The 13,957-nt window shown below is 51.0% G+C and overlaps 1 protein-coding gene across 2 annotated transcripts; it reads left to right on the top strand.

Moving 5' to 3' along the window:
- The first annotated feature begins 786 nt into the window (after nt 1-786).
- Nucleotides 787-13,721, top strand: CDC25A (cell division cycle 25A). 2 transcript variants are annotated; one of them, XM_039726600.1, is made up of 16 exons: nt 791-1,062; nt 2,478-2,557; nt 4,574-4,628; nt 4,928-4,960; nt 5,091-5,127; nt 5,483-5,584; nt 6,291-6,389; nt 7,001-7,135; nt 8,428-8,502; nt 9,083-9,232; nt 9,466-9,558; nt 10,011-10,073; nt 10,180-10,278; nt 11,170-11,300; nt 11,590-11,701; nt 12,989-13,721. In XM_039726600.1, exons 1-16 carry the CDS (start codon nt 911-913, stop codon nt 13,127-13,129), a joined length of 1,557 nt encoding a protein of 518 aa, XP_039582534.1. In that variant the 5' UTR covers nt 791-910; the 3' UTR covers nt 13,130-13,721. The 2 variants fall into 2 exon arrangements, with proteins under 2 accessions (XP_039582535.1, XP_039582534.1); XM_039726601.1 differs by lacking the exon at nt 7,001-7,135 and having other exon boundaries at nt 787-1,062.
- The last annotated feature ends 236 nt before the right edge of the window (nt 13,722-13,957 follow it).

The following is a 13,957-nucleotide window of genomic DNA, read 5'->3' as shown; positions in this document are numbered from 1 at the left end:
GGCAGGGCCCAGGCAGAGCAACGCGGGTTGTGGGTCGTGTCCTGGAGATGCCTGGATCCAAAGTGATCAGATGGATCAGCAGTCTCTGGAACCTCCAGAGAGACATGGCAGAGGATTTGCCAGGGGCTGGACAGCAAGATCTGCCAACCCTGAGCTGAGGAGAAGCTGCGTGTCCTAAAGATTTTATGTGGAGTACGAGTGGGGGACTGTCACGTCTCCCTTCTCCTGCTCTTCTGTCCGTGAACCCCATCCTGGTGTCGCAGGGATGTGCACTGCCTTATTTCCCCAGCCGCTCACCAAATGCCTCATAAATGGCTTTTGTTCTCATTTGATGAGAAATTATGTGGGAAGGGCTCTTTGAGGAGAAATATTTGAGGAGGGCTCTTTGTCTTAGTGAAGCGGTGTTATCTGCTGAGTTTGTGCCTTTTTTCTTTCATGTTCCCCATTTTCCCCTCACGCCCAAGCTAAAGGGAGACGGCCGGAAACATGGCGGCAAAGGGGCGCCGCTGTGAGGCGGGAACTACATTCCCCAGCATGCAACGCAGGGAGCGGTAACGCGGCGCGCCCGCTAGAGACTCTGGGAAATGTAGTCCTTCCTCCACTCTGGCGCGCAATCCCCCCACTCCGGTTTCCTTGCTTTCCTATTGGTCCAGAGCGACGCCAAGCAACTGCCGTGGGCGGGGCCTAGCGGCGGCGCCGCCGTTCCTACTGGCCGGGGCGCGCGCGGTGGGAGGGGAGGTTTGAAAAAAAACAACCCGCCCCCCGCGGGGCGCCGCGCGCTGATTGGCCGAGCCGCGGTTTGGCGCCAGCTTCGGAGCGGGCGACGGCTACCGGTTGGGGTCAAAACGCCGCGGCGGCCGCGCTGACGGCAGGGACGGGACGGCTGCGCTGCATTCCCGGTCCCACTCCCATGGATCCCACCCCGAGCGCTTCCCACCGCCGCCGCCTCCTGCTTCTCTCGCCGGCGTCCCCCGCCTCGCCCGCCGTGGTCAAGGCGCTCTTTCAGGATGAGCTCTCGCCTGTCTCGGACCTCCGCCTCACCATGGAGCAGCTGGGGCGCGGGTCAGTCCGGGCCCGGGCACTCTCCTTTTTTTTCCCTTTTCTCTCGTTTTTCCTGCCGCTGTCGTGATCCCCCAAAAAAAGCGAGGTGTGGAGGCCTTACCTCCCGCACCAAGAGAGATTCTTTGTCCTTTTCCCCATTCCCGGGCACTTTGTCCCCCCCATTCCCGGGCACTTTGTTCCCCCCATTCCCGGGCACTTTTCCCCCTCTCCAGAGCATTTTCTTCCCCTCCCGGCCCCGCAGCGAGGCGCAGGGAGGCTCCCCCATAGATAAAAAACCCCAAGGCCTGCTGGAGTCGTTTTCCTTCCGTTCCCTCCACCCCCGTAATTCCCTCCCGCGCGGCGAAGCCTGATGGAATTCAAAAAAGAAAATCCCAAAAAAACCCCAAACCCCCGGGGCGTGTTTATGCCCCTCTCAAACCCCGAAGCCCTAAGTGTGTCCTTTAAGCTCGCCAGGCCCTCGGGAGTGTGTCTGCTCTCCCTTTCCTTCCCCCAGCCCTCAGGGGAGGCCCCGGGGGTCTCTGCGGCCCCTTCCCCCTGAGGGCTCGGCCTGCCTGCTCCGCTCCCCGCACGGGCAGCCCCCCTTCTCCCACCCCTTCTCCCGGAGCTGTCCCTGCTCCCCACGAGGCCTCGGCTCGCTCCCTCCCACCCTGCACGCCTCCATGTGTCCCTCAGGGCCCCCCACCCCTTTGCTGGTGCTCTCCTGCTGCCCCCATCCCACACGGATGCACGCTCTGGGACACCTTCCCCTGCCCTTCCCTGTCTCCCACCAATCCCTTTGTGCCCCTTCCTCGTCCTGCTCCTCTCCCAGGTGCTGCAGGCTGTGCCCTGCAGCTGCTCCTGCTCCATTTTGCTGCTCTCTGGGCTCCCCTAATCCCATTATTGCCACAGCTCCTCCCTCGTGTGGCTCCTGTTTTGTCCCGGTCTCAATGACCCTCCTGGGTTTTATTCGTTGGTTTTCTGTCATTCTCATTTCTGCCACCACCTGCTTTATGCTCCTTCCTGCCTTCAGATTCCTGGGATTCCTGCAAACCATTGGCAGTGCCCCCCTTGGAAGTTATTCAGCCCTTTGATTTTGTGGCCCTGGCTACATTTTTTTTTTTTGGTTAATTAACCACGTGCTGGAGCCTCACTCAAGTAGCTTTTCCCTTACATATGTGAGGCTCCATATGATTTTCTTCTCTCTCAGCACTGAAATTGAGCAGAAAAAACAAAATTTGGGAGGTAACTATTTATGAAAATGGGTTTGAATTAGAAATTTGGCAATTTTCTCTATGCAAAACCTGAATTAAAGTGGTGGCTGCCAGAGAGAGGATTGCAGTTCCAGGAAGGATTTCCACTCTGGTGGAAATCCAGGCTGTACCTACCTGCAGTGTTGTTTCTTGCTTTTAAAGCAAATCCCAAATTTTCCTTTCCAGGCAGCATGAAAACCTGGACCAAGAGGTGGGAACCAAAAATGGATTGCACAGATCAGCGTCTTCAGAGTCCACAGACTCAGGTGGGGCTGCCTCAATTAACAAACACTCATTAGGAATTGGAAAGCAATGCACTTCTACATGGCACCTGGGCTTTGGAGAGAGAACTGGCCCTTGGAAGGAGGGAGGCAGCTGGAAAATCCCCCAGGAAACCTCTGCAGCTCATGGTTTGGGCTGTGAATATTTAAATTTTTTAAATTTTGCTTTAATTGTCCTGGAGCCTGTGAGCAGTAGGGAGGGAAAACAAGTCCTCACTGTGTTTTTTCTGTTTAAACCCAAACTGTGGCAGTGAGTGGCTCTGTCCTGTGCTCTCCCCTTACCAGGAGCTGGTTGATGGTCTGAAACCCCTCAGGTCTGGTACTTCCTGGGAGGATTTCCTGTTTTTCACACGAGATGTTTCACCACTGAAAATGAAATAAGCTCTCACCCCATAACTTGTAGATTCTCTCTGGTGCTTCATTGCCTCAGCTCAGGGAAATTACTGATTCCACCTGGATTTATGCCCCATTTTGAGGGCACTTTCAGCCTAAAAAAGACCTTTGTGAAGTGCTGAAGCTCCCAAACCCTGGAGCAGGACAGAGCAACCAGCCTTGCCAAAGCCTCCCTTTCTGTGGCTCCTCAGGGATCTGTGCTGGAGTGACTCTGGATGTGTCTGGAAGCTCTGGGGCTGTAAAGCTGTGCTTGCTTTGTGCTTCCCCTTAATTCCAGGACATTCATTTGACTGCTCATTTTTGGGAACGAGCCCAACATTTCTTTGTAGGTGTAACTAAAAGCATGGCTTGAAAAAAAACCTAAAGGATTAAATTGTTTATCAAGGTGTGTGGTGGATAAACAGAGTATTCCATGCTAATGGCAGCACTCTGCTCCATGTGACAGCTCAGGCAGGTCTTGGGGGGCTTTTTTAAATTCTCCCTGTTTTTCCCCAAGCACTGGTGCTTGATCCACAGCCAAACCCCACAGTGGGGAGTGGCTGTAACTCTTAATTTAGTAATTAATTTATTCTAAAATAGTTATTTTAGAATTACTTATTATAATTTATAATAAATATGTATTATAATAAATAAAAGTATTTAAAATTTTATTAAAATTAAATTAAAATTATTATTTAAAATTTATTAAAAATTAAAATTATTAGAATTAAAATTATTATTTTAAATTTTATTAAAATTAGAATTAAAATTATTATTTAAAATTTTATTAAAATTATTAGAATTAAATTAAAATTTGGGAACGAGCCCAACATTTCTTTGTAGGTGTAACTAAAAGCATGGCTTGAAAAAAAACCTAAAGGATTAAATTGTTTATCAAGGTGTGTGGTGGATAAACAGAGTATTCCATGCTAATGGCAGCACTCTGCTCCATGTGACAGCTCAGGCAGGTCTTGGGGGGCTTTTTTAAATTCTCCCTGTTTTTCCCCAAGCACTGGTGCTTGATCCACAGCCAAACCCCACAGTGGGGAGTGGCTGTAACTCTAATTTAGTTCTTAATTTAGTCTAAAAAATTATTTTATAATTATTTATTATAATCTATAATAAATATGTATTATAATAAATAAAATTATTTAAAATTTTATTAAAATTATTAGAATTAAATTAAAATTATTATTTAAAATTTTATTAAAAATTAAAATTATTAGAATTTAAATTATTATTTAAAATTTATTAAAAATAAATTATTAGAATAATTTATTCAGCACTGAGGCCAGGCTGCAGGTGGGACTTTCCACATGAATTTCCTGGGTATTATTATTTAAAATTTATTAAAAATTAAAATTATTAGAATTAAAATTATTATTTTAAATTTTATTAAAATTAGAATTAAAATTATTATTTAAAATTTTATTAAAATTATTAGAATTAAATTAAAATTATTATTTAAATTTTATTAAAAATAAATTGTTAGAATAATTTATTCAGCACTGAGGCCAGGCTGCAGGTGGGACTTTCCACATGAATTTCCTGGGTCTTTCTGTGGAAATCTTTAGCAGTTGTGATGCTCCCTGGGTATAAATCAGTGGGAACTCTGTGTCTCCTCTGCAGGTTTGGCTTTGGATTCTCCTGGCCCTGCGACCTCACACGACACCATGGAGGACATGTGAGTGGCATCATTTTAACCAAGCTGGGCTGGTGAGCCTGGGGAGGGCTTTCCTGCTGCTCCAGAGCTGGAATTCTGGGATTGGCCCTGCCCAGGGCATGGAGTGCTGCCTCTGAGCAGGGTGTTGTGCCAACCACACGGCCCTGGCACCTGCCTGCAGCCTGGGGCTGCCCCAAGCTCTGTCTAAATGGCATTTTTAACATTTGGTTCCAGTCTGTGCCTTAAGAACCACAGAACCATTTAATTTGGGAAAGACCTCTGAGACCTTCTAGTGCAACCTTTGATCTTTTTGCTTTTAGGTTTGAGAAAGCAATCAAATCCAGCAGGCTGAAGTAAGTATAATTCCATTTTAAATTCTTCCTCATTGTCTCTTTTAGATTATGGAATTGGGGGGTGATTTCTGTTCATGTCACTGCCTTTTAAAGCAAAATGTTGAAATAAATTTTGGTTTTTTCGTTGTAGCTTTCGAATACCTTTCAGAAGAATCCATTCCCTGCCAGTAAGTGAGAGTGGGATTGATGTTTTATACATGTTAAAGGATTTAGCATGGTTTTGGTTGAATGCTTGTTAGTTTTCTGGCTTCAACACCAGCTGCTGGGGTGCTTAATGTCAAAACTGCAGTTTGTAAATTCCCAATCTCATTTAATTTAGTGTGAAGTTTCCCTGGTGTGGCTCCATCACTGGTGCACTGAAACATTTTGGTCCCTGTACCAAGATGTCAGCAGAGGATTCCTGCACAGGGTGTGCAGAATTTGTAGTCAGAGGCTTTCCAGCCTTTGTTAACCCTTTAGTGCTTGAGATGTGCTTGTGCAAGGGCTGATGCACAGTCCTGAGCTGTCCCTTCTGTGTTGTAGCAAAGCCTGCTGGGCTCCAGCCCTGCTCTGAAGAGAAACCACTCTGACTCTCTGGACACTGATGCTTTCCAGCCTTTGGAACAGGATGAAAACAAGGAAAATGTGAGTGCTCTTTCCTGATGCCTGTGGGAGGGGAGGCACAGCTGCATCAGCACATCCCTGCACAGGGAATGTGATGGGAAAGGCTTCACTTGCTCCCTGCCAGGCTGTTCTTCAGGCACAACCACCTTTAGCTCAGTTTTCCTGAAGGGAACTTGCAGCTCTCATTGGAGTGGCTGCAAACTGTTGGCAGGTGAATAAAAATTGGGAAGACTTTGCCTGGTTCTGCCTTGGTGCCACTGACCCTGACTCCTTCCTGGCTGTGGCAGAGGAAAATCTGTTCCCACTGCTTGCTCTGGGCAGGAGCTGCCCCCAGAAGGGGTTTGGGGAGGTCACCCCTGGCTGTCCCCACTGCTGCCATGGGGAGCCCTGGTTCCTCTTGGATTCCATGTCCTGGATCTGCCCTGGCTGCTGGGACAAGCCTTGCCTGCCTCCAGGAATGATTTATCTATTCTGCAGAGAATTCACTGACAGGGATAGAGAAGCCCTGCAGCCTGTAGGTGATGCCAAGAGCATAAATGCTGGATTGTGTTAGATGAAACATCTTTAATTTGAAAACATTCACTTTCAGCCTATTCCTGTTGGCAGCAAGGAGCTGAAATCCAAAATGTCAGGCAGTTTAACAAAATGGAAAAGATAAAAGGATCCAAGCAGCTTAACAGAGTTGGTAATTTTGGTAAAATGATCGTTTTGGTGTTTTTTATTTCAGGAATCATTTGAGTTCAAGAAGCCAACCAAACCAGCTTCTCGTGGCTTCCGTGATGGAAGGGGTGTTCCTGGAGCCAGGCAGAATTCATCTCCAGCTCAGGTACTTGGTTCTTTTCAACTAATTCTCACCTAATTCTCTGGGATCAAAATAAACAAATCAGGGTTCTTTCTGAAGTGGTGATGTCAGTCAGGTGCCAGATAGAAAAACTTATTTATCTGCCAGATAAGAGAATTCTTCTCACCTTTGGCTCATGAGAAATTTGAAGCATTGTTCTGGGAAAGACAAGTCAGGACAGAGCTGGGGTTCTGCTCAGTAAGGGAAGGGAGTGTGGACATTGATTTGGATTGAAATGATCAGTAAAGTTGATACCGAATGTTCAGGCAGATGCATTTGGAACAACAAACCAAACTCTGTAAATGCAGCTGGGTTTTGTGTCCAGATGTGGCATCCATGGAGAAAATGTACTTTATTCATACCCTGTGTAGAAAAAGCAAGTGAAAAATCATTGTACAGAAACAGCTGGAGGCCAAGCCTTGTCTCAGCTCCCTGGATCCAGCAGCCCTTCCAGAATCCTGCTGATCCCTGCCTGTGCTGCAGCTCAGGGCTGGGACAACCACGGTGTTCCCTGGAGTGCAGAGAGCCCCTCCCTGGCTGCAGCACCCTGCAGGGAGCAGAGGGAATGCTGTTAAACCCCCTCTGTCTCCCCTCAGCTGCCCGTGGGGGAAACAACCTCTGGGGAGCAGGAGAACTCCAGGGCAGCCTTCCTGCAGCAGCATTCCCTGCCCTCCTCGGAGAGTGAGGATGATGATGGCTTCATGGAGCTGCTGGATGACCAGGACTTGAAGGTGTGTGCAGAGAGGGTGGGGTGGAGATCCCCAAATCAGCTCTGCCTGGTGTGCTCTGGCTGCAGGCAGGGTGCTCAGACTGCACCACGCTGGGTTTTTGGGAATCACAGAAGCCCAGACTGCTCTGGGTTGGGAGGGACCTTAAAGCTTATCCAGCTCCAATCCCCTTCACATGGGCAGGGGCATCTCCCACAAGGAGATTAATTAGTTCTCATCATCTTTTCTAACTCACACTGGGGTGTCTTTATCTTATAAATGCTCTTTCCTAGAGCAGCCAGTGGGATTTGTTTGGGGTCTGAACAAGGGAATTATTTTTAGTTTGAGAACTGAGGGAATTATTTGGACAGTTGGCATTTTTCTTTAGAAACTTCCTGAAAAAGTCAGAGGTGATGATTGCTTTGAGCCACTTAGATACAAAACTGTTTGCAAAGGAATCTGAAATGCTTAAAGCCCAGGAGGCTCATCTGTGTTAATCAATCAATGAATTGATAAACTCACCTTCTCCAACATGGCTCTGCTCAGTTCCATTATTTCCTTAAGAACTGCACTGATGATGGAGTTAATGAAATCCCTGAGGCTGCTCTGGCAGCTGAGTGCAGCTGGAATGTTCACCTGAGCCAGGCAGGACTGTCCCTGCACTGTCCCCTGGTGAGGGGGACAGGAACTGTCCCCTGGTGAGGGGGACAGGAGCTGTCCCTGCAGTGTGTCCCCTGGTGAGGGGGATGAGCAGGAGCTGTCCCTGCAGTGTGTCCCATGGTCACAGGGATGAGCAGGAGCTGTCCCTGCAGTGTCCCATGGTGACAGGGATGATCAGGAGCTGTCCCTGCAGTGTCCCATGTTGACAGGGATGATCAGGAGCTGTCCCTGCAGTGTGTCCTGTGCTCAGGGGGATGATGAGGAGCTGTCCCTGCAGTGTGTCCCCTGGTGACAGGGATGAGCAGGAGCTGTCCCTGCAGTGTCCCATGGTGACAGGGATGATCAGGAGCTGTCCCTGCAGTGTGTCCCCTGGTGAGGGGGACAGGAGCTGTCCCTGCAGTGTGTCCTGTGCTCAGGGGGATGATGAGGAGCTGTCCCTGCAGTGTGTCCCCTGGTGACAGGGATGAGCAGGAGCTGTCCCTGCAGTGTCCCATGGTGACAGGGATGATCAGGAGCTGTCCCTGCAGTGTCCCCTGGTGACAGGGGTGAGCAGGAGCTGTCCCTGCAGTGTGTCCCATGCTCAGGGGGATGAGCAGGAGCTGTCCCTGCAGTGTCCCCTGGTGACAGGGGTGAGCAGGAGCTGCCCTCTCTTGCAGAACCACGAGGAGATGCCCTCAGACGTGTCCAGTCTCTGGACGGCCCCGCTGGTCATGAGGAGAGCAGACAGTCGGGTGAGTGTCCCCACAAGGGACAGGGGCTGTGCCATCCCACTGTCCCTGCACCCCTAGAACAGAACAAGCCCTGGCATAACCCCCTGCACAATTCCCTTATCTCTGGAGCAGCTCACCTGGCAGACTTTGTCAGTGTGGAACTATTGGTGTTTTTATAGGAATAGAATTTCTTCTTGCACTTCATAAATGTGAGAAGATCTTGACTTCCCTTATCAGAGTCTTGGCATATGTGGAATTCACTCTGCAGGGACTCACCTGGAATGCTGTAACCTGATGCTTTGATAACAGACTGGGAAAGGAGCTCCAGCAGAAAGCTCCTTCATCTGCTGATAAATTGGCTGCTAATTGATGTAGAGCATTTTGCTGGCTCTTTATCTTGCTTATGGTGCCCCAAGCTTCCCCAGTAACAAGTGTTACTGGAAATGCAAAGCCTGGATAATTCAGATTAACAGCCCCCTGTTGCTCTGCAGTGGTGGTGCCTTAAATGAGGCCAAGTCTGGAATAATCTGAAAGCCTGAGTTGTGTTTATTTTCTTTTGTAAACCTTTGCTGGACAACTCAACTCCTCTTCTCCCTCGTAGGCCAAGCGGTGCCGGCTCTTTGGCTCTTCATCCATGTCAAGCATTGCAGGAAGAACCACCCAGAAAAGGATGGAGAGGTCCCAGGAGGAGAATTCTCCAGGGAAAAGCAAGAAGAGGAAAAGCCTGCCCGGAACATCCGAGGACTCCACGGTTGGTGGCTCAGCATCCAGTTTGTGACACAGGAATGATGAGGGGAGATGCAGAGTTGGGGTCTGGTTTCTGAAGGTTGGTGGGAGCTTTTCCAGGTGGATTCCACAGTCCTGAAGCTGAGCTTTGCCCTGAGGGGCAGCTCAGGGCTTGGGAGTGCACTCCAAGCTGTCAGCTGTGGGAAACAGGGAATGGGACGTGTTTGCCCTCATGGATCTCTCACCTGTGTCCTGCAGAGCCTGAAGCTGGTGAGGACCCAGCCCTCCACAGCAGAGATTGAGAGCATTTTGGACAGTGACCAGAGGGACCTTATCGGGGACTTCTCCAAGGTAATTCCAGAGATTCCATGGCCAAGTGTTGAATGAAGTGTTTCAAGGGCTTCTCTTGGTGGGGATGTCTCAAACCAGCCCAGAAAAACACTTCCCTTTGTAGAGGCTCTTCTGTTCCCTCATAAACCTGCCTTGCTTCTTTGGACTTGATCTTGGGGGTCTTTTCCAACCTTAACAATTCCTTGATCTTCAAACAACCAGGAGAGGCCCTTGGTGAGAAGGGGATGGCCCAGGTTGGACACAAACTGATCCACGTGTGGTTAAAGCCCTATAAAATCCTCTAGTGTAGGAGCCAAAAATGAAATTCTGTGCCTGATTTTAGCATTCTTAGGAGCTTTAACTCCTGCAGAGGTTCTGGCCAGCAGAGTATCTGTTAGGGAGTGAACTGCTGGATGCTGTGCTGTCACCCACGTGACTCACAGCTGGAGTTTTCTCAATCCTCTCTCTTCCAGAGTTATTTATTTGACACTGTCGATGGGAAACATCAAGATTTAAAATACATCGACTCCGAAATGGTGAGTGCTCCAAGGGAGCCAGAAAAATCCTTTAGTGGGTGTTGGGGAACAGCACAAAAATGGCTTGAAACAACTGAACTCTGCTTCTTCTGGTTTTTTTTCTCAGATTGTGTCTGTGCTGACTGGGAAGTTTGAGAGCTTCATCAAGCAGTGTGTGATAATTGACTGTAGATACCCCTATGAGTATGAAGGGGGGCACATCAAGGTATGTTGGCCTCATAAGAGCAGTGCAGGTGGTCTGAAGCTGCAGCCTGGGGTCACTGGGATCCCTGTGGGGCTGATTTTTATCCAAGGCTCTGTGGATATGTCATTGCTGAGGGGCCCCTCTGGGATCCTGCCGTGCTCACCCACTGCCTGGGTTTGGACACTGAGCCCACATGTGGGCCATGAAGTGGCTGCTCCCTCCAAAGAGGGGACATTCTGCTCTCTGTAAGCAGAGGAGGGGCCCTCAGGGTGACAGAGGTTCCAGAGGAGGATGTGACACTCGGTGTCCAGCGTCCTCATATCTCAGGAGGCTAAAATTGGAATGCTAAACTTCATTTCAATCACTTCAAAGGAAAAATGGCTGTGTAAAACATAACCAGGAACAGGTCACCCAGACACCTTGTGATGGTAGAGCCCCTTTCAGAGCCTAGAGGGGCTCCAGCAGAGCTGGAGAGGGACTTGGGGCAAAGCATGGAGGGACAGGACACAGGGAATGGCTCCCACTGCCAGAGGGCAGGGAGGGATGGGAGATTGGGAAGGAATCACAGAGCCAGTTCCAGACTGTCCGTGGTGTCCTGGTGGGGTTTAGAGCTGTACTGGGAGAGGGTTCCAGGCTGTCCATGGTGGGGTTTGGAGCTGTGCTGGGAGAGGGTTCTAGGGTGTCCCTGGTGGGGTTTGGAGCTGTGCTGGGAGAGGGTTCTAGGGTGTCCATGGTGGGATTTGGAGCTGTGCTGAGAGAGGGTTCCAGGCTGTCTCTGGTGGGGTTTGGAGCTGTGCTGAGAGAGGGTTCCAGAACTTGTCCTGCAAACCCAGATGAGGAATTGGTTCCCAAGGGCGTGGGATGAGTTCGTGGCTGTCCCTCCCGCTCAGTGCTTGGACTCTGCCCTTGCAGGGTGCCATAAACCTGCACATGGAAGAGGAGGTGCAGAATTTCCTGCTGAAGAAGCCCATCCCGCCGTCGGAGGACAAGCGCGTCATCGTGGTGTTCCACTGCGAGTTCTCCTCGGAGCGGGGCCCGCGCATGTGAGCTCCTCTCCCTGGCACCAGCTCCCACTGGCAGAGCCTGGGCTGGCTCCCCTTGCTGTGCACGGGGTGGCTGTCACCCCTGGCAGGGTTTGGCACAGCCTTGAGGAGCCGTGCTGGGCCTGGGCTGCAGCACTGCAATGTTCAGAGGGGAAGGGAAAACCCTCTGGGCTGTGGGGCTGCTCAGGCTCTCCCTGGCAGCTCCAGCTCCTCCTCTGAGGGATGTGGATGCAGCTTTGGGAGTTACTGGGTGGGTGTGGGATTTAACACGGGAATTTCCCTGCTGCAGGTGCCGGTTTGTGAGGGAGCAGGACAGGCTGAGCAATGAGTACCCCAACCTGCACTACCCAGAGCTCTACGTGCTCAAGGGGGGCTACAAGGATTTCTTTGCGAGGTGCCAGGTGGGTAACGTGGATTCTTCATCCCTGGAAGTGTCTGAGGCCAGGTGGGAAGGGGCTTGGAGCAGCCTGGGACAGTGGAAGGTGTCCATGCCATGGCAGGGCATGGAACAAGGTCTTTAAGATCCCTCCAACTCAAGCCTTTTTATGGTCTCTGTCACACACAGATAAATAATATTAATTTCTTCCTACTCAAACTTCTTGGGGCAGAGTGCTTTGGCTGGGGGGCTTTTCCTCCTCTCTCTCTTTCATTGGGCTGTTCCCAGAGCAGCTCAGCCTGTTCTGTGTCTTGGAGCTGCCTTCCTGCCATAGCTGAAGGGCTTTTCCACCTGTCTCAAATAAAATAGAAGTGGTTTCTGCCCCTTTAGAAGAATCTGTCACGCAGAGAAAGGATTTCAGCCTGCTCAGAGCAGGGGAGAAGACAGGGCTTGACAGTAATTGCTGGATAATGAATGGAAACCTGAGGTCTTGTGCAGTCCTAAACCAGCCAAATTGAAAACCTGAGCTTGGAGTTTGCAGCCTCTAATTGAGACAAGGAAACTAAAACCCACCCCCCAGTTCTTCCCAGCACTTCAGGGCTTGGATTTCTCCTGTCCTTGGCTCCTGCTCCTGCAGCATTTCCATGGTCCCAGCACTGCTGGGATCTGTCCTGCTGCTCACCTCCTCAGACCCCACACTTCCAATCATCGCTGGGAGGTGGGAGATACCTGTCCACGGCCAGCTGGATGGGGCTGTCAGCCCCTTCCCTGGGGGATGTTGGCTCTCCCAGCAGTGCAGCTGATGGCAGTGCTGCCCAGTTTTGGCTCTCCCTGCCATCTGCTGCCTGCCCTGGGCTGAGTGACACCGGGATTTGGGGTGTCCCTGTGGCTTTTGGGTTGTCCTGAGGAGAGGCCTCAAGGTGGCAGCATGGGACAGGCGAGGGCAGCTCCCTGGGAGCCGGGAGCTGTCCCGGATCATGGAATGCTCGGGGCTGGAGGGGACCCGCAGTGATCGTTGGTCCCTGAATCCACGACCTTGCCGTGATCAGCCACCCTGCTCCGACCAGCTGAGCTGGAACATCTTCCAGTCTGTGCCTTGCGAGGTGAACTCTCAGCCAGCTCAGCCAGTGTGCTGTCTGCCAGGGAATCTGGGACGAGAGCCCTGCACACAAAGCCCTCGTTTTGGTGGCTGTAACCTGAATCTCGCCGGGCTCTGTGTGTCCTGCCGGGAAGGGGGGTCTGTCCCTGTTTGCTGCAGTGGCTGCTGGTGCTGGCATCGCCACTGAGGTGACCCCAGCTCGTGTTTCCCCAGAGCTTCTGCGAGCCCCAGAGCTACCGCCCCATGCACCACAAGGACTTCAAGGAGGACCTGAAGAGGTTCCGCACCAAGAGCCGCACCTGGGCCGGCGAGAAGAGCAAGAGGGAGATGTACAGTCGCCTCAAGAAGCTCTGAGGGCTGCAGGGCCCTGCAAGGACTGCCCAGCCCGGGGGCTGCAGTGGGACAGCCACGTGTTCCTGTGCTCCCACCCCCCTGGGTGCCTCCTCCCTGGGATCACCTGGACCTCGGCCCGCGAGCCGCATTCCGGCTGGGAGCTGCCTTGGGATTCTTTTTGGTTACGTTGCTTCGTGAAAATGTTGTGGCTTCTCGTGTTGTGTGACACCCCCAGATGGCCCAGGGAGGGTGGGGACAGCCTCGTGGGGCTGGGCTCGGTGTCAGCACTGCCAGGGAATCGTAGTTCCTGTTAATTTTTTAAATGCTTAATTTTATTTAAATACAGTCAAACGAAGCCAACACCTCTGCGGTTGGATCATGTGGATTGTACTTAAACCTTGTTTCTGCTCCAGGGTGACCTGCTGGGGGGGATTGGGGGGGTCATTGTTTTTCTCTGCTGCAGTTTTGGTTCTGTGTAGCATTGTGGGAAGGAAAATGGGAACTAGCCCATGGTGGCTCAGGATTCCCACCTGGGCCGGCGCTGCGGGAAGCCTTGGGAGCCCATCTGAGGCAAACTGCTTATTGTTCATAAACATCACATTCACCTCGTTCACTTCAGGGTGTTTCATTTCATGGTCTGTCTCTGTTGGGTCTGGAGGAGTTGGTGTTTTGGTGGAGGGAGAGGTTTTGGGAGCTGAGGGGGTTCAGCAGCTGGGTTCTCAGTGCTGTTGCTGCTCACTCTGAGCCTGTGAGTTGTTGTTCTTATCCTGAAATGTTGCCAGAGCAGATCCTGGCTGTGAGGGATCCCAGGAGCTGCTCTGACACCTCTTCCCCGGGGGTGGCTGTGGC

Source organism: Passer montanus, unplaced genomic scaffold (genome assembly GCF_014805655.1).
Source record: "Passer montanus isolate IOZ18808 unplaced genomic scaffold, ASM1480565v1 scaffold59, whole genome shotgun sequence".
Classification (NCBI taxonomy): domain Eukaryota; kingdom Metazoa; phylum Chordata; class Aves; order Passeriformes; family Passeridae; genus Passer; species Passer montanus.
Note: the sequence above shows the minus strand (reverse complement) of the source record. Positions and strands in the feature narration are given on the sequence as shown.